This window comes from Python bivittatus, unplaced genomic scaffold, assembly GCF_059951505.1.
Source record: "Python bivittatus isolate LINGU-HERP-01145 unplaced genomic scaffold, Pbiv_v1 ctg000350_np1212, whole genome shotgun sequence".
In the NCBI taxonomy this organism is placed as follows: domain Eukaryota; kingdom Metazoa; phylum Chordata; class Lepidosauria; order Squamata; family Pythonidae; genus Python; species Python bivittatus.
The window spans coordinates 6,476,235-6,500,309 of record NW_028277074.1 but is presented as its reverse complement, the minus strand read 5'-3'; the positions used below and the strand labels follow the sequence as shown (position 1 = coordinate 6,500,309).

The window sequence follows — 24,075 nt, the reverse complement described above, 5'->3', positions numbered from 1 at the left end:
GAGGAATTTTGTCTTTCATATTATTAATCACAATTTATATCTTTATATAGGTCTTCCTTTTTAAGACAAAAAATAACCTCAAATGTCAAGCCACAAGAAAAATAAAGCTATCTTTAATGAAACAAGGGCAATGCCAGATTTAGGTATAAGCTAAACAAGCTACAGTTTAGGGCCTCACAAAATTTCAGGGTTTATTATTTTTGGCTTTTATAATTTTATGTGGCTTCTATATGTACTGCAGTTTTTAAAATCTTGTCTAGCAAATTATGTGTATTTTTAAAATGGCTTTTTAAAATTTAATTAAAAGGCATATATATGTTTTCAATTTTTTTGTGGTGACCCAAGGTCCTGTTTTGGGGCACACCTTTGTGAGATCTTCTGGTGTAACTTTTTAACAAGGGGCCTCCAAGCTTTATATTGCTTAGAGCCTTACCACGTCTAAATCCAGAACTGGCAGAAGTAATACAATCTCCCCAAACAATACCATCTCTCCTATGAATGTCTGAAGGTCATTGGTTAAAGTGGCCTATGCTCTTAATATCTCTGCTTCTCCATGATGGGAGTCCCTGGTACTCTGCAAGTCAACTTCCCTTAGGCTCTTGCATTTTTCTGAACCAAACCAGTTGGTAATTTTCTGACTCAGGTGCCAACACTTCCACATGACAGGAAAGCAAAGTTGTCCTCTTTTTTCCCTTAATCCTTGAAACAATATCAGTAAATTGACCTGGTAGTATTTATTCCCCAATAATCTAGAATTGTTAGTATTAGTAATAGTAATAGTATTGAGAGACAAGAAGTTGACCACAAAAGACGACAAAAGAAAAAAATATGGCAGTGGGAGGGAGCAATAAAAAAAATCAATAGGTACAAGACAAAAAAGTGAGTTTAAGAATAATATACAGGTCAATATATAAGAACATTGGGGCATACTTTCGGGAAACAGAATAAAACTAGAGGTAGAATTATAGGATATACTATACTGTACAACAATATAGGTAGAAGCAGTCAGTACTGTATATAGTTGAATAGGTCAGAACAATTAGCCCTCTGGGATCAGCAGTGGTTTGCTATACAGTCATATCTAGAAAAAAAAGAAAATTTGGATTCTGAAGAACTGTTTCAGATCCCAAGGCTGTAGAAATATCACAGTCTTTTTCATGATATGAGATAACTGGTAGTGGTAATCCTTCCCTTTATGAGAAGCACAACTGGTGAGAGAAAGTTATACCATGGAAGCTGAAAGAGAAACTTCATCTTACTTCTGCCCAGAGAAGAGTTAGGGACAACTGCAAAGCAGACTCCTGGGTCTCTACATGACACCATTCATTCTTCTGAGGTCCCTAACCTATTGAATCCTGATATGCCCATAGGAGAGTCTTCAGAAAATCCTCCCAGCATCCAAGGAATTTGTTAAAAAAAGAAAAGGTTGGTGTTAGGGTATCCTTACCAAGTGTACTGTTTCCTACCCAAACTAGAAGTGAGTTCCAGAACCCCTAGATTCTTCAAAGTATTTAGAAGTATCTTCCAGAGTCCCTGGATACTTTTAAATCCAGCTGGAGAAACAGGCTACAGAAATTCCCTTTGATATGCCAGATAAGCCTGAAGTGAGCCAGACTGTTTTTCTTTTCTTTCTAAATTAATGTCCTTTGGGGATCCCCCCTGTTAAATAGTATGGAGGGAAAAGAGAAGCTGCAAATGTCTTCTGAGAAACATTTGCTTTTTGTTCATCCCCACCCTCATAGCAATATGGGGAAAAAAAAAAAGAGGCAGGGAGGAGCAACACTTTCTCTCACACTCTTCTCTCTATACCAGAGACGTATACTGTATACCGTATGTGGACAACTCTGATTTAGTGCTCTAGAATTTATTTATTGCCCTGTCCAAATAGAAAACCTCCTAGCCGATGAATTTACTTTTCTAGCATGAAAAGATCAGTTTGGGACTTCACTTAACAGAAGAGATGGCTCTTCTGTTGAGAGGCTACATTTTTCTATTTATTCTATAAAGTGATAGTTGTTAATAGCTTCCATTCTTCCTTTCCAGTCATCCTTTCTGTCTGGTTTGGAAGAACTGTGTTTCAAAAAGAAAGAAGCTACAGTGAGACCAGCCCTAACATCCAGGATTCAATAGCTTTTCCTTTCTCGCTATAAGCCCTTTGTTTTTCCTGCGTTACTTAAAGACAGCACACCTGCGTGTTTGTACTGGACGTGGTTTCAACAAGCCAACACTGAATCTCTGTCATTGATGGGATCTGGATATATTCCTTTGCCTTGAAAAAAAGACTTCCAAAGGGACTATATAGGCTCTTTGAATGTGACTGGTGGTCTGATAACTTTTTTTCCCCACTGTAAAAGTAGGACTTTGAAAAGAGAATGGTTAGGACTATACATCAAAGGTTCAGGGTATTGGTTTACTTTACTGTTGTGATTTTGTCTCAGACTGCCAAACCTATTGCTAATGTTTGTAATTCTGTGTTTAATGGTATTCGTTACAAATTTGAAGAACTATTTTAATTCTTAATTTAATTAAGATTATATTCTGTAGACTGGATCTTTTCTGGAGTACTGACTATCTGACAACTTGCAATCCTGAGACCTGTATCTCAGCACCTTCAAAAAGACACTAAACTTTTCTCCTGTTTTAAATGAAATGATACTGTATTTTAGACTCACTAGTACAAGCATGTTTTGATGTTAAGGTATGGAAGTAAGGGCATATATCAGCATTATATATGTAATATAGTTTTTTAGTGTATACCCAACTTTTTTCCCCCCTAAACCAATTAAAATAGGACATTTTGAAGAAGCAGATTCTTAAGGTTATATTTTGAAAATAGGGAAATATGTGATAAAAACAGCCTTTGCTTTCCCTTCTTGGATTTCTTTAAGCAGATTATGTCCAGGCACTGCCAAATGGAAATATACATCACGGTAGGCAAACTTCAGTGGCCAGAAGTCACACATAACATTTGGGGACAAGAAAGAAAGGCTGAAAAATGGGGAGGCTACATCATATATGTGGGTGGGTCTGGGATTTGGATAATCTGACAATTTTAAGGATTTTATCATCAGTCCAGCTATTCAGATCTGAAGGAAAAGCCTGCCCCACTCTTATGCCACAACTGCTGTCAGAGATTTGTATATCTGGCACTTGGGAGTGATCAGTATGCAATCTATTTTTCAAGGGGACCAGGCTTTTAAAGTGAAGTTACCTTATTTATGATTTAATTTATTTTATCCTCCATTTTTATTTGTGTGTGCATTTATACTGTAAACTAATTGGAGCGTTCTCTATGAATGGGGGGGGGAAGCAGCATTTTTTATATAACATTTTTAGATTTAATTTTAAATATTTGTTACATTGTTAGATAAAAATTAAATTTTACATTTTTAGAGTAAAAATATGGAAAGTTGCTCTATTAGCACTTCCCTTCATGGAAATCTGGGGATTTTCTGAAAAGGCTTTTATTGACCACCTCATTCAGAGGAATTTACTCAGTCCTGAATAGGAAAGAGGATGCTCCATGTGTTTGGTCTTTTTATTACCAAAAACAGGTGGTTTCCACCCACGCCCGACTAGATGCCTTCACAGATGCCAATCAATCTACTTAACAAGCCCAGGCTAATGCCTTAATGGGACTGGTCACTGATAGACGCACACATAATATCTCTGTTAATCATTATTCAAAGTTTGGCTACTTATCAGTAATTGCGGCTATAGGATTGCAACCTTAACGCGGACTTCGCTTCCGGCCACCCAGACTAGATCCAAAGGAAATTCCCGGGAAGCAAAACGGGGGTCATATGACCGGGAAGCACTTCTTTCGGCGCTCTCCGCCAAACTACATTCCCCAAGAACCAGCTGCGGCTTTTGCGCACCGCCACGGGCTGAGTCAAGGTGGGTGCCGCCGCTTCCCGCTCCCATTTTCTTTCGGGCTTTTCGCCGGGTCTCAGCCGCGGGTCCGCGATCGCTGACATTCGCAGAACGCCACTGCAAGTATGGCTGAGTCTCTAATTTGAAATAACCCAGGATAGGTCAGGGTGGGAATCAAGATACCTGGCATGTGCTATTCCCCCTCTACTTTTGCCGAATTTCTGTATTTTTCCCGTAAGGAAAATAAGTAGCCTAATACTTGTGCATTCAGAAGTAAGCGCCACCTAGACCTGCTCCTAAGCAAACAGACATTGGGTGGTAGCCTTACAGGGGACTCCCCGAACTATTTACTTGGAAGCGCGTCCCACTGTACTTAGCGGGCCGTAGTCCTTGATAAGCAAGGGTGATTAGCATTGCAGCAATCAGAGCATTTGGATTTTTTTTTTTAGTAGAAGAATCATGAACACCCGAAGTTGCAAACACTCCCCCCTTTTTTCCTGTTACCTAAATATACCCCCCCTCCTCCTCCAGGGTTTTTTAGGGCTTGCTCCCCGTGACTGTTGCAAAAGGCTGCACCCATGGTTAAGGGTGAGAGAAGGCGGAGGGACGAGCTAAAACCAAGTTCGTGGTTTGGGAAGCCCGGTGAGAGTGGGGCCCTCCCTCTTACCTCTTCAGGAACTTTTCGCGAAGAAACCCCCCCGCGCCGAGAAACCACCGATAGTACGAGCAGGACTCGGCCGAGAAACGGCGCCCTTGAGAGCGACTGCCGGCTCCGGCGGGAGAGGATTTGAGGATGGGGGATCCGGGACCTCGCGCTGCTAGCCAGGACCCGGAGTGGCGTGCCGGGGAAACACCGAATGATTTATCTTTACCCGGCCTAACGAAAGCCATACTGTACTGTAGGGAATTGCCTGATTCAGTGCACCTTGACTCAGAAACTGTTGCTTAATCCTGTAGGGCGGGGTCGCATGTCCCGTCAAGTACCTGTCCCTTGGCTTGTTGCTGAATGACACGCTGAAGGCGATTAACCTAGAATCTATCAGCACCTCTATCACAGAAACATGGTGCAGAAGCCTTACAATTGAATTAATTGCGCCTGCTGGTAATAACGCCTTTTCATAAGCTTGACAGCTTCACTTGTTGAGGGATCCTTCTATCAGAGCACTAGTTCACTTAGCAGCTTCAGCTGCACAACACGCTTTTGGCTGCTGAATAAACCTATCTTCAGCGTGCACACAATACATAACTTCATAAAAGGATTGGGTTGAAATAACACCCTAAGTTGCAACCCCCCCCCCTTTTTTTAATTCCCTATTCCCTAACTCCTGCTACTAAGTCTTTGACTGGATGAAGCTCTGGGGTTACCATGGAGTGCAAACACCATCAGAAGAGTTCCCAGGCTACTTGGACTGGCTAGGGTTGGAAGGTGTGGGCAAAGCACAAGCTCTGTTGCTATGTAGTTCCTTCTGCCCTCTGGAATACATTGATGAGTATTCTTTAGAAAGTAGCTGTGGGAATGCCTTTTGCAATAGAAATGGGAAGAAATGGATTTATTTGGCAATGGTTTGGAAGCTCACTTTGTCTTCATGGTGTTGATCTGCAACTTTTCAGTAGCTAACTTGGGAATGTTTACATTACAGAATTTTATACCGTTTGGTGGTTTAATTTCTGTTTAATTAATGTCTGATTCTGTATTTACTGTATTGAAAGACCAGATGGCACTGGACAAAAAGTCTACAAGTTTTAATAGTTTGAGCCTGCCAAGAGAAATAATTCTGACCTTAAGAAATTTCTTTTTAAGTGTGTCATCCTGGAATTTAGATATCATCTTTCTGCCTCTGGATAAGATCCTCAATTAAATCTTGACATTAAAGCAAGTTCTTCAGATTCTCAAATGGTGTCTGATATTAATGAACTGATTGAAGGAGAACAAACTGATGCTTGATCCAGCTGATAAAAATGTTGTATATCACTGAAAACATCAGATTAAGAAATAATCTTATCTGTGCTGGACTGCCACCTTTCTTCTGCTCCACTTGATTAACTCCCATGTTTACCTATTGAGAAGCAAGAAGTAATCCTGGCATGTGTCAGGTCAGATCTAGATATTTTGGTTGACCTATCTTGAAATCCCTAGATCCATCGAAATAGGAATATCTTTTTTCTAGTTCTACTAATTGCTAAAGCTTTCAGATTAGTCTACTATAGCTTATTCCACATGTGCTGCAGTAATGTTTCAATACAGGTTTGCTTTAGGCTACAGGTGTTTTGAAACTTCAGCTGGTCACAAGTGCTGTGGCTGCAGCTACTGAATGCGCTGGTCATATGCTTCCTCTACAAGCAATGCCAGTGTCTGCCAACCTGTTTCTAGGCAACAATCAAAATATTGGGTATAAACCCTTTTATTACACAGGACTTTTATATTATTGCTAGCTGTCTTAAATGCCATTTTTGAAGGGAAAGCAAAATGTAAATGAAATCCACCTTTTCCTTGGCTTCCTTCAGTGTTGTACAGTAATGGCTCTTGGGCTCAGCTTGCAGAGTAGCCCAGTTCTCTTCTGTCCAGATAACAAACAAGAGACTTGATTATCTTCAAATCAGAATTATTTCCTGCTACAATATGTAAGAGTGCTAATTTCTGCACAGCTACTATTTTGCTGGCTATGATGCGTCTGCTACAAAACCTGTTTTAAAAAAAAAAAAAACCAAGCAGAGCCACCAGGAGAATACTCTGCAGGGTTGTTATATACCAATCTTCCTTCCCCAATGGATATAACTAGGATATCTTGTAATACTGTGTAACTCATGTTCTCCCAACTGTTTTTTGCAAAGGGTGTTTCATAATGGATTTGATTTAGATGCATTGACAGGAGTATATTTGAGATATATATTTGAGAATATATATATTTGATACAGATATTTGAGGATAGACAGATATATATATCCTCAAAAATCACCAATATTTAAAGTAAAATTGAATAAAAAGTACTATTGACCTTAGTCTCTGGTCCTAGCTTTTGGATTTGTTTTATTTTGTTTTGGAGGAGGGCTTGCTAAATTTATGTAACACAGAAAAATTGTTGGAAAAAAAACAATTTGTCTGATTGTTTGTTAAATGGAACAGCAATCAATCACTTTTCATTAGGACAAAATGAACCAGGAACTTCTTCCAGTACTTAGTCACTGTTAGAACTTTTCATTCATTGGCTAAACGTTTTGAAAAGAAGGACAGGGTTTTTCCACAATTAAAGAGATGATTTACTTTGTGTCAGGTTCTAGAAAGAATAGAAATAAATTCCTTCTTTTAAATGAGAGCTTTTAAAAGCTACCTGTTATTTTCTAGTTATGTTTCATATATGAGTGTTGTTTAACACTGTGTGTTAAACTATGCACAGATTTTTCCCCCATTGGTTGTGCCCTCAATATCCGAGAATGAGCATTATTTGGGCTTTGCACCTCCTAAGAGCAGAATTCTTCTATTATTCATTAAAGCAGCCCATACTTTTTCAGGTTTCCACATGAGTTGACTTGTTAAAGCAGCAACTTTTCTTTCAAATTCATGCAGAAATCTGAAAAAAGCATCTGTATGCTTTAGTGAACAGCATACAGATGCTTTGCTCATGTAAGTTCTGAAGCATTTCTTCCAAATCATTTTTAAGTGTGTTCTGCCTAAGCAATTATAAAAAAAAGACTGAATGCATAAAAATAAAACAGCTGAAATTTGTGCACTGTAAATTGAGATGTCTAGGGAAATCAATCACAATGTGTTTTTAACTTTTTATTTCAGATTTTCTTGATTTTAATCTTTTTGTGGCAACACGATATGTGTTCTGGCCTGTTGGAGAACTATGTGGCTGCCATGGTGTTGAGTGCAGCTGGAGATGCCTTAGGGTTTTGTAACAGAAAATGGGAATTCCAACGCAGTGGTGAGAAGATTCACAACGAAGTGGCCAAAATGGGTGGCGTGGGCCATCTCAATGTAGCAGGCTGGAAGGTCAGTGATGACACCATCATGCACTTGGCTACTGCTGAAGCCTTGGCTGCTGCTGGCAAAAACCCAGACTTACTCCACTTGTACAAACTCCTTGCAACAAACTACAGAGACTGTATGAGCGACATGGCTGGACGAGCTCCAGGTACACTTTCAAAATGCTTCCACAGGAAGGAGTAGAATAGTATTTCTCAAACGTCTGAACTCTTAGAAAGGCTCCATTTGCAACTCTGTTCATTGGCCCCGGTTTTATAATTCCTGCTTTAAAGCAGTAGTAGTTAACCATAGGCCCTACTGCTGCTGGTAACCTACTTTTTGTGGCCTCCAGAGCCATTCCTGGCTGTAATTACTGAAAATTACTTGTATGCTTTAACAGCCACAGCACATACTCAGTTTATTTTTTCCCATCAGGTTTTATTAGAGGGACAACACCATGGCGCTCCAGTTGGATTGGAACAAACACCCCCACTGTGTCAGGGTACCGAGTATGTTGATTGAGAATAATGGGACTTATAGACCAACCTATCTGGAGAGTAGTAGCTTGTTGAAGATTGGCAGGGGGATAAGAAAGAAGGAACCCAAAACATAAAATTGTGGCAGCAATACCTATTCACCTACTTCCTTTTTTGTTTGCTTCCCTGAAGAATTCAGGATGGCATAAGCTTCTTCAGAGCTATCCAAATTCTCAGTGTATTCCCCAGTCATAAATCTCTAAGCTACCAAATTATTTGGCACCTAAGGTGGAACATTCCAGAGTCTTTTTTCTCTTTCTTGTATTAAAATACCGTGCAATAATAACAGCTGAAATAATAGTCCACTGTCTTTTTATACAGTATACCCCAAATCTGCTGTGTGAGACAATCACCTGACCCTATATAATAGGAAGAGCAGTTCTCCCATTTTAATCTTCTACCCTGTGTAGTAGGCTAAGGTGAGATCTATCCAAAGATTTACTCCATTACTCAATCTTCCCTCCTTGTATAGTTAGCAATTTCTGTTCCTTGCATAACAGCTCCTTCTCTTAATCAGGATATGGCACCATCTCCAAACAATTCCCACCTAAAGGAATGTTCATCTCTCCAGTCTATCCATAGAACATGTCAAATGGTGATTCAAGTATATTGTGGCATTTCCCTTTTCCATCAAATATACTGAAGACCACTGGAAAGCTTTGGCTGGTCCAGAATGCAGTGGTTTGTGTAGTGATGAGAGTCTATTTTCTCATGCAAAGCCTCTACTGTGAGAGCTACACTGTTCACCGGTTCCCTTCCAGATGCAGTTCTAGGTGTGGTGGTTTTCTTGAAAGCCCAACATGGCTTAGAATATCTACTGGACCACCTTCTCCCAAGTATGACTGGAAAGGGGGCTCTTTCTGGGTTCCTTTGGCCACCATGTGGATGAGTCTTCTCAGGTGTGCTTTCTCCTTCTGTGGAACAGCCTTCTTCTCAAAATAAGTTTGGCTCCCACCCTGTTGGTTTTTCAGACAGCTACTAAAAGTTGGTTATTCTGGAGGCCTTGGGAATAGATTTGTGACGAGGGAGATCTTGCTATAAGTTTGGATGCTGTTGGCTGCTCCTAAGAGCACTGCTGTTTTGTTCTGCTATTTATTTTATTGTGGGGGGGGGGGTTACAATTTTATAAGCTGATTAGAAGCTTTTTTTGGAGAAAAGGGATATATAAATTTAAATAAATAAAATTTCTGTTCAGTAAAACCCGAAAAACAGTGTTAGGTTCACACATTGCAGGAAGCCAAACTCTGGATTCTTGGGTTTGGAGTGAACAATTGTGGCAGATAAACCATGATTTGTGACTTAGCAGAATATATCACTATAGCCTTAAACATATGGGAACTTAGCCAACATATATGAGAATTTTTGCCCACTTGGCAAAGACCAAAGTGGTTGGGAAAAGACCTATAAATTCCTATTAAAAAAAGTATTTAAAGCCAACTGAGGTTCACATGAAGGACCCATGAACATCCATGTATTGTTTGAGTCCCACTTCCATCAGCTCTTGACTATTTGCTGTTCTGTCCCAGATTACCTCAGTGGTTGGATTAATCTTCAGTGCTTAGAAAGGGAAATTTGGGAAGTATAGATTAACTGATCTTTCATGCTGTACTTTCATGTGGTTTTCTACAGATCTTTGAATTAATTTTTTTTAAGCAGCAAAATATTTCAGGTGTGCCAAAGATTTCTGGCTCAAGTCTTACCTTCACTCATGCTAGCAGTTCTCCAAAGCAAGGGTATACTTTTTTTCAGGCATAAATAAAATAAGAAGAAAAGGGAAGTGCATAGAAAATCAAATGAATTAAACACAATCTGATTGGTCCCTAGATTATGAATAAAGTTCCTCTTCTGTTTTCCTCTTGTGACTCATTAAGGTACAGAATGTGGTGGCTACTTGTAGAGGGCCTCTGGGAACACCTAAAATCTAGTGGCCTCAGGTTGTGCACTACAGCTATAGTTTTTAGGCAAGGAGTATTTCCCGGACATAACTGAGGATAGGTTGGATTAGAAACCTTCTTGTGCAAAGTATCTCTGCTGTACCAGTGACCCACCATTATTCCCCCTGAAAACTTCCAAGTTAGGCTGAAATACAAAGGGCACTTTTAAATGACTTTTAGAAAATGTCCATGGTTGGGGCTTCTTGTAGTTGCTTGTGGTATAGCTTGGGGGCTTTTTGTTGTTGACTTATACAACTGTGAACCACCTTACTGTTTTACAAGCCTGAAACTCTGCAAATCATAGGGATTTTCCCCTTCTGGAGAAGGCATAGGGAAATTCCTTCTCCTGCCCTGACCTTCAGAAAAGCTTGCAAAGTAACCTTGTTGTTCTGTAATCTCTTGGTGCTAGGTAAACGCTCATCTCCAGGATCAGAATACATTAGTGAGATTAACTTATTTAAAGAAGCATTTTTCAACCTAAAAATTATATATTTTTCTTTTTTAACAGAAGACTACATGTTATTGAATTAATTCACCTTCTCCTTCCTACAAAGATACATCAGATATAGCCTTCAACTCTTAAGAGTTACAGAACTGCCAGTGGTCACACAGGGGTAGTGAGCTTGACTCTGCTTAATGCAGACATCTACATTAAAACATGTCCAGCTGATGCATGTCCAGTCACTGTTTAAACATATTCAGTTAAGTGAAGCCCACCACCTAAGTAATTAGTTTCACTGTTAAACTGCTCTCTAAAATGGCTTTCTGTAACTTACATCATTCTCTGTTCTGCACTCTAAGATAACAGAGGTCTTGGTTTTCTTGTGTGAACCATGCCGTCCTGTGATTTTGAAAACCAGATCTCCACTGTATCATAGCTAAGATTCCATTCCAGTCCTGTATTCTTCTTCCCACCATTGAAACCAGAGCCTGTCAGAAGGCCAATAACTCTCTCCCATGCAGATTTTTAGCAGCTGGTATTGGGAGATGGACTGCTTCTATTCCCAAAAGATACTTTGTATTTCTTTGTGGTTCCTTGTTGCTATGCTTAAAGTTCTTTGTATTTAGTGGAACCGAAAAACATGTTCATTAAAAATATGGAAAGAAAGACATTGACAAGTAATCCTTTCCTCCATTATTTTTCAGTACCGTTAGCTTCCTACCCTTTCACCAGGGATAATATTGTGAGATATTTAAAGCCTATTCTGGTGGATTCATAAAATCATAAGGTTGGAAGGTACCTTGGAGAATTTGTACTCCAGATCCCTGCTCAGAGCAGGAATCTTCAGACCATCCCAGACACTCCAGCAGGCAGGCTATTCCATCTTAATAGCTCTCACAGTCAGGAAGTTGCTTCTTATTTCAAGTTTGGATCTCTCTCTCTCACACACACACACACACACCTCTCTCTCTCTCTCTCTAACATCCACCCATCAGTATTTGTCCTACTCTGGGCACTACAGAGAATATATTCATATCCTCTTTCCTGTGGCAACCCAACTATTGGAAGACTTGCTAAGCAACAATTCCAGAGCAGTGCTAACGGCCTCTAAAATGGAAAGAACTCTGATTATTGTGCTTTTAGCATTACCAGTCACACCTTAATTTTAGCTGGGTTTGGATGTTTGGGGACAAAACATAGGCGAGACTATTGCCTCTGTGTTGTTTCTTTCTGGAGAAATTTTGCTGGGAGCATTTGGAAACTTGACTGAAGGGCTAACATTGACTAAAGATCTGATTCGGCAGAGTTATCCTTACATTTTTAAACTCATCTCTAAAGTGGTCACAACACAATTAAAATGTTTATACTGATTCTCTGCATTTTCATTTAGGATATTCACAGCATACCACACTGGAGATATTGCACAGCTTTGGGAAGAGTTCAAAAAAGTGAATTGTTTTCTTCTAGGTTTAGTACATGCATACTTTGATTTACATTTAAAAGGTTTCTCATTCATTGACATATTTTGGTTCATATATATCCTGTATGTTTTGTGGGAATTAGGTCCCACAACACTCAGTGTGGCCTATTTTTATATTAAGTATACATCTGATTATATCCTTAGATGGTTTATTATTTTAATTAGACTTTTTGTAATTATTACATTATCTGCTTCTTCAACCTACTTGTTTTACCAATGTTGTTAATGCTGTTCAGATTTATGAAAATTGTTCAGTTTTCAGTTTCACAGTGGTAAAACATAGCCTTCTTGTATAAAACATAGGCTTTTGTACACTTGTCCACTTGTACAAAAGAGGTGGGGTTTACATTAAGATGGATTGCCAGTTTTGACTCTCTCGTTGCAAGCAGAGTTCTCTTTAATAGTTCAGTACTTTCCAAAATACTGAAGAACTGCTAATTTTGTGAACTAGGCTTTCCTATTCTGTGTTCTTAAAATGTATTGGGAGTGCAGCCCTCATCTTCAGGCAGCACTGGCTAGGTTGACTAAGGATGATGGGTCTTGTAAGAAAATGTATTTGGAGACACCCAGTGAGGACACTGTTTCAATTTTACATTGTATAAAGAGACAGGCATAGCAAAAGGTTATTCAGGGAGGATTTTTCTGATAATGGTACTAAATCATTTGGAGAGGTACTAAGCTTTTGGAAATGATGGGTCTAAGCTCCATTTGTAGTTTTTAATTTTATTGTTTTTGCTGCCTACTTAACAAACATGTTTGGTTCTGATACAGTGTTCCATCTTTCATAGGTAATACCTGCATGCATTATGCTCTGAATTTGGATCCAGATGACCCAGATAGCTGGAAACCTAATTTCTGTGAAGGAGGCGGCGGCTGTGGAGCTGCCATGAGATCAATGTGCATTGGACTGAGATTTTGTCATCCAGAAGACCTGGAAACATTGATTACAATCAGTATTGAGAGTGGACGAATGACTCACCATCATCCTACTGGTTATCTTGGATCCCTGGCGTCTGCTCTCTTTACTTATTATGCCGTGAACCACAAACCACCACAGGAGTGGGGAAGAGGACTAATGGAGGTGATCCCTAAAGCAAAGGCCTATATCCAGAAGTCAGGCTACTTCGTAGATAAAAATTTGGAGCATTGGTAAGCATGGGTATTTGTGATTTTAATAGTTTGAAGGTTTTAAGCATATCCGGTAGCTTTAACTACATAGTGCTGAGCAAGCATTAAGTGTATTCTATCCAGACAACCAGCATAGATACTTTGGAATAAAAAGATAATGTATGAGTGGTATACACACCTTTCTTATTTGAGCTCTCAAACTAGAGAGCTCAAGGGAGCTCCAGAATAGAGGGGGAAGGTAATGGGCAATGCCCAGTTACACTACTTTCAGTGCTGATCTGCATATCTTTCCAGACATTATTTGATAACCTGTGCCTCAAAGCCTTCTAATTACAGTGCATTCGGAAAGTGTTCAGACCCCCTTCACTTTTTTCAATCTTGTTATGTTGCAGCCTGATACTACAATAGTTCAAATTCATTTTTTTCTCATTAATCTACACTCAGTACCCCATAATGACAAAGTGAAAACAGAATTTTAGAAATGTCTATAAATTTATTTAAAAGGAAAAACTGAAATATCACATTGGCATAAGTATTCAGACCCTTTGCAACAACACTTGAAATTTAGCTCAGGTGCCTCTTGATCGTTGCTGAGCTGTTTCTACACCTTGATTGGAGTCCACCTGTGGTAAATTAAATTGGACATGATTTGGAAAGGCACACCTCTCCATAGAAGGCCTCACAGCTGACAATGCATACTGTGTCAGAGCAAAAGCCATGAGGTCAAAGGTACTGCCTGCAGAGCTCAGAGACAGGATTATTGCAAGGCACAGATCTGGGGAAGGCTACAAAAAAAGTTCTGCTGCACTGAAAGTTCCCAAGAGCACAGTGGCCTCCATTATTTGCAAATGGAAGAAGTTTGGCACAACCAGGACTCTTCCAAAAGCTGGTCACCTGGCCAAACTGAGCAATTGGGGGAGAAGAGCCTTAGTAAGAGAGGTGACCAAGAACCCCCAGTGGTCACTCTGACTGAGTCCAGAGATCCTGTGTGGAGATGGGACAAAGTTCCAGAAGGACAACCATCACTGGAGCCCTCCACTGATCTGGGCTTTATGGCAGAGTGGCTAGACGGAAGCCTCTCCTCAGTGCAAAACACATGAAAGCCCGCTTGGAGTTTGCAAAAAAGCACCTGAAGGACTCTCAGACTGCGAGGAACAAGATACTTTGGTCTGATCAAACCAAGATTGAACTGTTTGGCCTCAATTCTAAACGTTATGTCTGGAGGAAACCAGGCACCGCTCGTCACCTGCCCAATACCATCCCAGCAGTGAAGCATGGTGGTGGCAGCATCATGATGTGGGGGTGTTCTTCAGCAGCAGGGACTGGGAGACTGGTCAGAGTTGAGGGAAAGCCGAATGGAGCAAAGTATAGTAGAGATCTCCTCAATGAAAACCTGTTCCACAGTGCTCAGGACCTCAGACTGGGCGGAAGGTTCACCTTCCAACATGACAACGATCCTAAGCACACAGCCAAGACAACACAGGAATGGCTTAGGGACAACTCTGTGAATGTCCTAGAGTGGCCCAGCCAGAGCTCTGACTTGAACCCTATTGAACATCTCTGGAGAGACCTGAAAATGGCTGTCTACTGACTGTCCCCATCCAACCTGATTGAGTTTGAGAGGATTTGCAAAGAAGAATGCCAGAAAATCTCCGAATCCAGTTGTGCAAAGCTTGTCATGTTATACGAAAAAGACTCGAGGCTGTAATTGCTGCCAAAGGTGCTTCAACAACGTACTGAGTAAAAGGTCTGAATATTTATGCCAATGTGATATTTCAGGTTTTCCTTTTTAATAAATTTATAGACATTTCTAAAACTCTGTTTTCACTTTGTCATTATGGGGTACTGAGTGTAGATTAATGAGAAAAGAAAATGAATTTGAATGATTGTAGTATCAGGCTGCAACATAACAACACTGAAAAAAGTGAAGGGGGTCTGAATACTTTCCAAATACACTGTATATTGGATTCATTTTTACATTTCTGTACATCTAAGGCAACATCTCCTAACTAGTGTTTTCTTGTTACGTTGGGCTTCAACTTTCCTCCATAATCCCCCAAATATCAAGTGGGGAAGGTGGAATGGTTAGAGTTTTAATTCAAATTTATTTTACCGAAATCTAGCATATCAATAGAAATTTTGGATTTCTATTTCACAGGAACTACTTTGAAAGCCAGTGGAAGACATACCTGGAAATTAGAGGGATCTCAGATGGGAACTCTCCTCCTTCCTTCCCTGAAGTATTTGGTGTGAAAGAGAGAGATGAATTCTATACTTCCTTGAGTTTTTCTGGGTGGGGAGGTAGTAGTGGCCATGATGCCCCCATGATTGCCTATGATGCCATATTGGGTTCGAAGAACTGGACTGAGTTGGCTCTGCGGAGCTTCTTTCATGGTGGGGACAGTGACTCTACTGGGGTGATTGCTGCATGCTGGTGGGGGGCAATGTATGGCTTCGAAGGGGTTAGTGAAAAAAACTATAAAGAAATTGAATACAGAGATCGACTGGAAAAAGTAGCTAAGGAACTCTATCACCTCAGCTTGACTACATAAAGGTCCTACCACTAGAGATGAAGCAACCATTAAAACGTAGCAAAATAAAATTCTTCTCAAGAACTTGTAAAAGAATATGAAAAGTGAATACATCTAGTGATTTAAATTATGTAGGAAATACTACTAGAAGCTGCACCACTATCTGCCACTAAAATGTTACAAAGTTAAGAATTTGAATAGAGTATAAAATTTAGCTGGAAAAAGGGGAAAAGGAAGATAGCTCTCATTTTATTTGCAAAATTAATTGGGACCTCTAATCTTTGGTGTTTCATTTGCATTTAGAAATGTGGCAGAAAAATCTGAAACAAGAGTTTTTGATACCATTTAAATAATGTGTCCTGCATTAGGCTTTCTAGGGAGTGTGTAGGCAGATGATAATTATCCCTACCCCAATTTCACTTTTTGGATTGTAGTTTTAGATGATCGGAGAGGGCCATTAGTCCTCTGGTTGCAATTGAGCTGTTGTCATGCTTCAGTTCAAATTGCTCCCATAAATATAAGCAGTACTGTGCAGACTTCTGACATTTTGCAGGCAGTGAGCCACACCTTGGCCTCAGGAATTATTAAGTTTTGCTTAGCATCTTGCAAACTTTGTGCATTCTACCAGTAGAGTTCTGAAATAAGTTCATTTGGATTGAACACATCTTGCACCTAGATCTCTAACAACTGAGACTGAGAAATATGTTCTATATGTTTGCTTTTAAAGATAATCCCTCGAGGAAGGGGGGGGGGAGATAAAACAATTGCTAAGCAGAGAGATATTTTGCATACCGCTAATAAGATACTGGAATATCAGCTTAGTTTCCCCTTCCTTCCCCAGCATTGTTGAATGATTAAGGAAAAGCAGATCTTCTATCTGCCACTATTTCTAAGCCCCAGTGAAGTTGTATGTTCATAGTCTTAGCTTTCACAGCGAAAGGGGAATAGACCAGTGAAATCCATTCTTCTGTACAGGTGACTCATCTTAGGCACTTGTCCAATAGTTGTGTTGCTGTGCACATGGCAGTGATGCCAAGCCATGGCTAGAGCAAGAACCTTGTGGCTTGCTGCAGTTGAACATCCAACTTGACATGAGCAACACTTTGATAGCCGGGTTGTATCAATAAAAAGAAGTTTTGTTAACAGTTCAAAACCATTAATACAGGACATTAAATCACCATTTTAACACAGTTTACTACAGCTTGCATGTGTGTTGTATAAAACATTTAGTGCAACATGGTACAAAGTTCTCTTTAATAATAATAAAAAACACATTGTTTCCTCACATCATGCAAAGGTAGCTTGTTCCTTTTTCTCTGGGTAGAGAAAGAGTGGTCCAAAAAGCTTTGTGTAAGCTTTTTGCAGGCAGTGCCTGTGTTTTAAAAAGAAAGCCCATCCTGAATTGGTAATAAGCTTGGCAGCACAACAGACAAGTCATTTGCACGTGATCCTTGGTGCTGCGTGTGGGACAATTTTCCCACTATCTAGTGGCTTTAATGACATCCACATACTTTCCCAGGAGTCCATAGTCCACAGATTGGAGAGCTAGCCGCTGGATGTCGCTGTGGGATAGCTTTCCATAAGCAGGAGTGCAGAGACAAAGGGAAGGATTGCTGGTAATGTAGGGAAGCATTGATGCTACTAGGTCAGTTCAACACATTTCCAATGCAAAGATAAGGAGCAATGTTGTTTGGGGCAGGGGATTGTCCCACTGCCTCCTTTCCTTTTTAAGACCTGAACTCAATCACAGCTCCTGCCCCCCTGCAGTATATGTACAAGACATTTTACATGTATAGAACTGAAGAGAGAAACTAGGACCTTTTTTGGGGGGGAGGGTCTCATTTTCTTTTTCTTTTTAAATTCCCCCACTTCTGAATAGACAGTGTAGGCAGACAGACTAAAAGTATATGTGTTTTCAAATTGCACATTATATAGGATTAATGTTTTGCAGAGGCAGATTTGGTTCCGGGAACTTTCTGGGTGCTTTATTAGGATGCTACAAAGTTCTTTTATAAAAGGGAGACTTTTCAAAACCTCAGATCAATAGTGGTTTTTTTCCCCTAGAGCACCTGCCTCAACCTAACGTCCTCTATGTGTGTTGTATTACATATCTGTTATTTCTAGCCAGCATAACCAACGGCCCTGCTGACTGGGAATTATGTAAACTGTAGTCTCTACCCATCTCAAAGACACCAGGTTGAGAAAGACTGCTCTAGTACTAGTATAACAGGCATGTCTTTCTCTTGACATAAGAAAAACCTCTGCATCAGTGTTAAAGCACCATTCATTAAGTTTAATTTGTTATTCGCACAAATTGCTTTAATAAGGGCAAATTAGCAAAACTCCATGTTTTCACTCTTCAGGAAGGAAAACCTGCTCTATTGCTATTCTCTTACCACTGATCACCACCTTCGTGTCAAGACAGCAGAACATGCTGGCATATATCGCTGACACTATGAATCCTTACACAGATTCATCCATTTTATGAAAATCAGCAACAAGCTGTGCCAGGAAGACTTTTAGGAAGACAGTAAACACACACTTTTAAAAAAAGTTTCCCTGTCTCTGTAGCTAGAATCAGGGCACAAGAGATCTGGTCCATCATGTATAACAAGCATTTTCCTGGACAGCGCATGAAAGAGCTGTTGACTTTCTCTGGTGGGAAGTAGGAATTCCACCTGAACTGAACCAAGGTCTCTTAATGATGTGCCTTTCATAGAAAGAACAGCAGTTCTTAGCCCAGCATATTTTCACTTATTGTGGCTTATGCAAGGCTGGTGGAATGAAGATGAAGAGTAGTGTACCTGAAGAAATAAAGCTGAAATAACAAAGCATATACATATATTGGAGGGAAGGAAGACCATTCATACCCCTTCTTGCCTGATGTAAGCTTTGTGCAGACAGTGCAACTGGACACAACACTTGTAAGAAACAGAAGTTGGTCACTTTGTCAGCCCTTTCTCTGTTCTATTTCAACATTCCACAGTTATTACAGTGCTAGGCCACATAAAGAGGCAGCTATTTCCGTATGTTTCATAAATCATGACTTTGGTCAAGATTAGGAATTTTATCTTTTTCCCCTGCAGTCTCCAAGTGTGATAGTGGAGGATAATAAAACCAAAGGCAACTGTGGGCCTTTCTGGTCATCAGAATTAGACAGGTAATTGTACTTAGGGCAGTCAAGATTTTTCTTTGATGGACTGGAATTTCTTTTTGAAGGTAAAAGCAAAGCCCTTCCCCTACCCCCAGTATGCATTTTTAGTCCTCAAGGAATAAGAAACATCCAGAGACCAATATGGCAGAAACAATGCTGCTTAATATGTGGTATGGAGTGGTCCTAGGTTCATTTTCTCAAAAGCAATATGCAGTCTTTCTGGCCCACTCCAAAATCAAGGACATGTAGCTGCTAAAACAAGCTCATTTGATAAAACAAGCTTACTCAAAATAAAGTGGCCCACTTTGGCACAACCAGAGCCCAACCAAAATCAATACATTCTGAAGTCTGTCCTCTGCATAATACAAGAATACGTATTTGAGCAACAGAATTACAGCCCAGAGGACAAATGATGACACTGGATGAAAAGGAAAACGGTATGAAAATCCACTATATACAGTGAACAGATGACATTCTATCCCCCTTAGCAGTTGGCTGGTTCTTCACAGGCATTCTGGGATGTTCAAGTTCCTCTAGCCCCAAAGGTGACAGAACAGTATAACAGGTAAGCTGGTATTCAAAAGTTCAGATGTTAAATAAAAAGACAACAAAATACACCTCCTTTGGGTTTCAGATACAGCTTTACCTCTCATAGGGCTCTTCCATTTAATCTATAGTTCCTGGATGAATGCTGAGAACAGGAGGCTCCAGACAAGTGGGTGAATAATTTAGATGCGGCTCTTTGATCCATAGCAAGGGGACCCCATTCTTTCCTTCAGAATTCTTACTGGAGTTTCGGCTTTTGAATCGCACTAGAAGAATGGTGATGATGAGAATGCCAAAGATGGGAAAGGGGTAAAAAAAGACGAAGTAGAACAGGGAGTCATTGGTGCAGATAACAGATTGCAGAGAGGAACCTAAAAAAAGAGTGACAAAGGTAATAATAAACTTTCAGGTCAATAAATTTATTTTTCTGTATATACCAACATACTAATTTGTGTGTGTATATGTATGTGTGTGTGTGTCAAGTCAGTCTTGATTCCTGATGACTACACAAAGTGCAGTTCAGTTTTAATATTCGTGCAGTTTTCTTGGCAACATCTCCAGAAGAAAGCCATTGCTTTCCTTCTAGGGGTGAGAGACAATGACTGTCCTAAAGTCACCCAATTGGCTTCTGTGCCTTAGCCAGGAGTAGAACTCAGGTCTTCCTGCACCTAGTCCAGTGCCTTCACTAGACCAAACTGGCTCTTGTAAACAACCATTAAAGCCCTACATGGCATGGGTCCAGGCTACCCAAGGGATTGTCTCACCCCCCTCACATTGACCAGTCCCAGCTGGTCAGGCAGAGAGGGCATGCTACAGACCCTGTCAGCGAGAGAATGTCGGCTGGCAGGGCCCAGGAGAAAAGCCGCCTCTGCCGTAGCCCCCACCCTCTGAAATATTCTCCCCCCAGAAGTGTGGTGGGCCCCTTCCCTCCTGGCTTTCTGGAAAGAACTAAAGACCTGGTTCTGTCAGCTTGTGTGGGGTGAGAAGAGTTTTAACCAACCCTGGGGGTGGCTGGCACTCAGATGACACTCCCTGAGCCTAATAATTTCTAGCTACCATCAATTATCTTGGAAGATATTTACTATTTATTTAGGATTAATTGTTATATTGTATTTTTAATTAATATTTATCTTTCCTGTAAACCCCCAGAGCTGTTTTCTAATGAGATGGGCGGTGACAACTTTGATATATAAATAAATAAATAAATAAAATAGCAATATGCCAAATGTGACTAAAATCACTCCTGTGTGAGCAGAACACTTTTAACCAAAAGGTTGTGTTTATTACAATTTTTCAAATTCCATAAAAAGGGTACTGTACCCCTCAAGCACTAAAAATGAGTATAAATGGCCATATGTACAGGCTATAGACTGGCACCCAAGGGGAAATTAATTTTTAGATCTTTGTTCCCTTTTGCTCTCATATCCATAACCTTTCAAAAGAACAGTACTATCACTGAGAAAGAGCTACCACCTGCTATACCTGTAGTTTTATGGAAATAAAATACCAGAGACTGGAGAATAAAGATAATGTAGTAGACTAGGATCTGAGAGATCTAGATTCAGCTCCACCCTTACCTATGGAAACTCACTAGCTGATTTTAAATCAGTCATTTTCTCAGTGTAATCTACTTCACATGGTAGCTATAATGAAGGTAGATCCCAATGTAAGCTGCCTTGAGCTCTTTTAATAAAGGCAAGATATAAGTCTGGCAAAACAAGTGAACAAAATAATCCTGTCTAAAATCTGATCCTCTGTGTTGCCAGAGTAGGCACCCATAGCTTTTAGGAGACTAAGGATTGCATTGGCTTCTGGCTGGCATGCTGGGGATTGACTCTGTAGGTTAACTAAATTTGATTAGTTTTCATTTAAGTGTAATGAATACAATTAATATGTATATGCAGTTGTTTTCTCCTATTAAAAAATTAAAGTTTGGTGGCAATTTAAAGACCAAAATTAAAGTTTGGTCTTATTCAGTGCTTTTGGGACCTGTACTGGAAAGATTCTAAGATATTAAATCCTCAATTTGCATTACATAATCATTTTGATGTAGAAAAGTAGCTATTCCAGTTAATATGTAACAGGTATAAGGTTGGCTAAACACATCATGTCTTCCCAGAGATTCTTTTCCAGTGCTACCATAGTGCTAATTTTCTTCAATTTGTTTCAGAGAAAATCTAAAACATATTTAGATTACCCAGAGTGGCATAGTTGTCATTATCTTGTAGGTTGCTCCTATGTTACATCCAGCATAACTTGCAACTTCCACCCATATTTTTTGGATATATCATCTGGTTATTTTTCATACTTGCAACACTCAGCATGGCATGTATTATTTGCAATTAACATTAAAAAGCATGGGCAGAAGTTGCAGTTCTTACTGGGCTTAAAATATCTGTGATATGCAATGACTAATTTCATTATCTAATATTCTGAGAACACTTTACTCAATATAGAACCCTCAAAATATTCTCAGGTTATATTCTCACTGAATTTTTACAAGCCCCATTCCTGTCCATTGAATACCATCATCACCTCACCTGTATCTTGCACATAAACAGTTATAAGACCAGAATCTTCCTCAGTCAGTTTGTACCACATTCCCTTGGGGTCAGGTAGCCACTCTTCCACATGGCATGAGTAGTTGCCAGCATCAGTAGTAGCTGCCTGCAATACAGTCAGCCGATAGAACATGGCTGAAAGCCTCTGAAAACGTAGTCTCCCTTCCCAGGGGCTGGCCTCTCGGCTGAAGATGAAATCCTGGCCTACTCTTAACAAGGCCTCTCTATCTTCTCCATTCTTGTGACCAGCTTGCCCACTTCTATCTTTACTCTTCGTGATGAACCATGTCACAGCAAAACGGGAATCCTGGCTGGTAGGTGACAAGATGTTGCAATCCAAATGGAAATGGCCCTGTTCTGGCACTGTGAGGTTGGCTATTGCTGCATCCACTTGCAGTGAGGCATCTGAAGATATTGAAGACAGACAGAGGCCAATTAGTTTCTCTAATTGTACAGAACATGTGCTCAATGCTGAAAAGCAAAATTGGAATTTCCTGAGTAGCCCTCCCCTCAGAAAAGAGTTTCCTGCAATGAGACACACAATTAGGTTTGCCTGCAAGGGCTTGTTCTTCTTGGCATAGAAACCAGGAGATCAAAAGAAGCATAGTAAAGAACAAGCTGTAAGTGTATACTGCCAACTTTTAGATAATCAAGAAAGGGACTGCTAAGAAACCAAGTGCTGGAGAATAGAGCGTGGCCATGGGGCAAATATCACAAAGAATACCATATTCAGCCTTTTTAAAATGTCCTGATTGGAATGAGATTACCCAAAGCCTGAAATGGACAGGAAGATACTCATGCCTCCCTGGACAACTTCTGCAGTCCAAGAATTATGATTATGGAATGGTGCTATGCAACTGAATGTTCTTTGGAGCACCCTGTTTCGAAGGTTTGTCCTTACATTTGTTATCTTTCTAACATTTTGGTAACAATAGAAGATAATATATGTAGCTCAGGGTTGAACTGTGGAGTCTTTGGTGTTCTCTGAGCTTGGTTGTTTTCTTACAGACGTTTCATTACCCAACTAGATAACATCTTCAGTGCTTCAGTGCACTGAAGATGTTACCTAGTCGGGTAATGACACGTCTGCAAGAAAACAACCAAGCTCAGAGAACACCAAGGACTCCACATTTTTGGTAACATTTAATGAGGGAGAATATAAGTAGAGTCAAAAAAGTTAGTGCTTTCCATGAATACTTTCACAAATTTTTCTTTTTACCCGTATCTAATTATTTAAGATGGAGCCATAAGGAGACACAATCATGTGACATAAAATTTTAAAGCTTTTTTCTTAGGCTAGAATGACCAGCAAACAGTGATAATGTAACAAAATTACATTATCAAAATAATCTAACAAAAGAAAGAAAATGCTACTTTGGTATTGTTTACTTCAAAAGAAAAGGGAAAAAAATGAGAATGCATTTTGGAATTTCAAGCTGACACTTATCCATTCACAGGGTGCTTACTAGAAAACAAACACAGTAGTTGTTGAAAAAGTGGGAGGAAGGGAACACAGAACTAAATGAACAAGACTAAGTTCTGATGAACTATAAAAAAGATCATTTAAATTCTGTTAGTGAGTTTAAAAACTGGTGGAAATTTTTAAATCCTAAAATAATGATCCCCCTTTGAATACAGCTCAGGAGAAGTCATAAGGTTTCTGCCTTAGATTATTCTCCTTCATCTGTCTGGATGTTGCTAACAGGCCATCTGAAAACATTTTGCCCAAAAAGAAAATTCAGAAGCTTAACTCTAATGTGTGCAGCATCACAATGATTATAGCCTGGAGGCATTTTTCCTCTAGAGACCCATAGATCTTTTTTCTTCACCCTGAACAGTTGAAAAAAAGTTTCTTTAGCAAGAATCTCAAAGATTTTCACATTCTTCCAAGAGCTGGCTGGTTTTTCAGAGTGCAGATTCCAT

The 24,075-nt window shown here is 39.8% G+C and overlaps 3 protein-coding genes across 10 annotated transcripts in view; 1 reads left to right on the top strand and 2 right to left on the bottom strand.

The window, feature by feature from the left end:
* The window catches only part of LOC103059816 (T-lymphocyte activation antigen CD80-like), a 57,081-nt gene extending 52,306 nt beyond the window's left edge, over positions 1–4,775 (bottom strand). For 2 of the 5 annotated variants that reach the window (XM_088144549.1, XM_088144551.1), the window contains exon 1: positions 4,541–4,775. The gene's annotated coding sequence lies outside the window, so the exon portion shown is untranslated. The other 3 variants (XM_088144550.1, XM_088144547.1, XM_088144548.1) reach the window with 3 other exon arrangements.
* Positions 3,794–17,086, top strand: ADPRH (ADP-ribosylarginine hydrolase). Of its 2 annotated transcripts, none has more exons than XM_007439176.4 (4): positions 3,794–3,897; positions 7,661–8,009; positions 13,021–13,381; positions 15,519–17,086. In XM_007439176.4, the coding sequence occupies exons 2-4, from the start codon at positions 7,697–7,699 to the stop codon at positions 15,910–15,912; spliced, it is 1,068 nt and encodes a 355-aa protein (XP_007439238.1). In that variant the 5' UTR covers positions 3,794–3,897; positions 7,661–7,696; the 3' UTR covers positions 15,913–17,086. The 2 variants fall into 2 exon arrangements, with proteins under 2 accessions (XP_007439238.1, XP_007439237.1); XM_007439175.3 differs by having other exon boundaries at positions 3,864–3,996.
* A 42-nt stretch (positions 17,087–17,128) lies between these two features.
* Positions 17,129–24,075, bottom strand: part of IGSF3 (immunoglobulin superfamily member 3) — a 112,917-nt gene continuing 105,970 nt past the window's right edge. For all 3 annotated transcript variants that reach the window (XM_088144544.1, XM_088144546.1, XM_088144545.1), the window contains 2 exons: positions 22,132–22,557; positions 17,129–19,962 (listed from right to left, as the gene is read on the bottom strand). In XM_088144544.1, the coding sequence (XP_088000670.1) occupies positions 19,712–19,962; positions 22,132–22,557 (677 nt within the window). In that variant the 3' untranslated portion in view covers positions 17,129–19,711. The remainder of the gene's footprint in view (positions 19,963–22,131; positions 22,558–24,075) is intronic.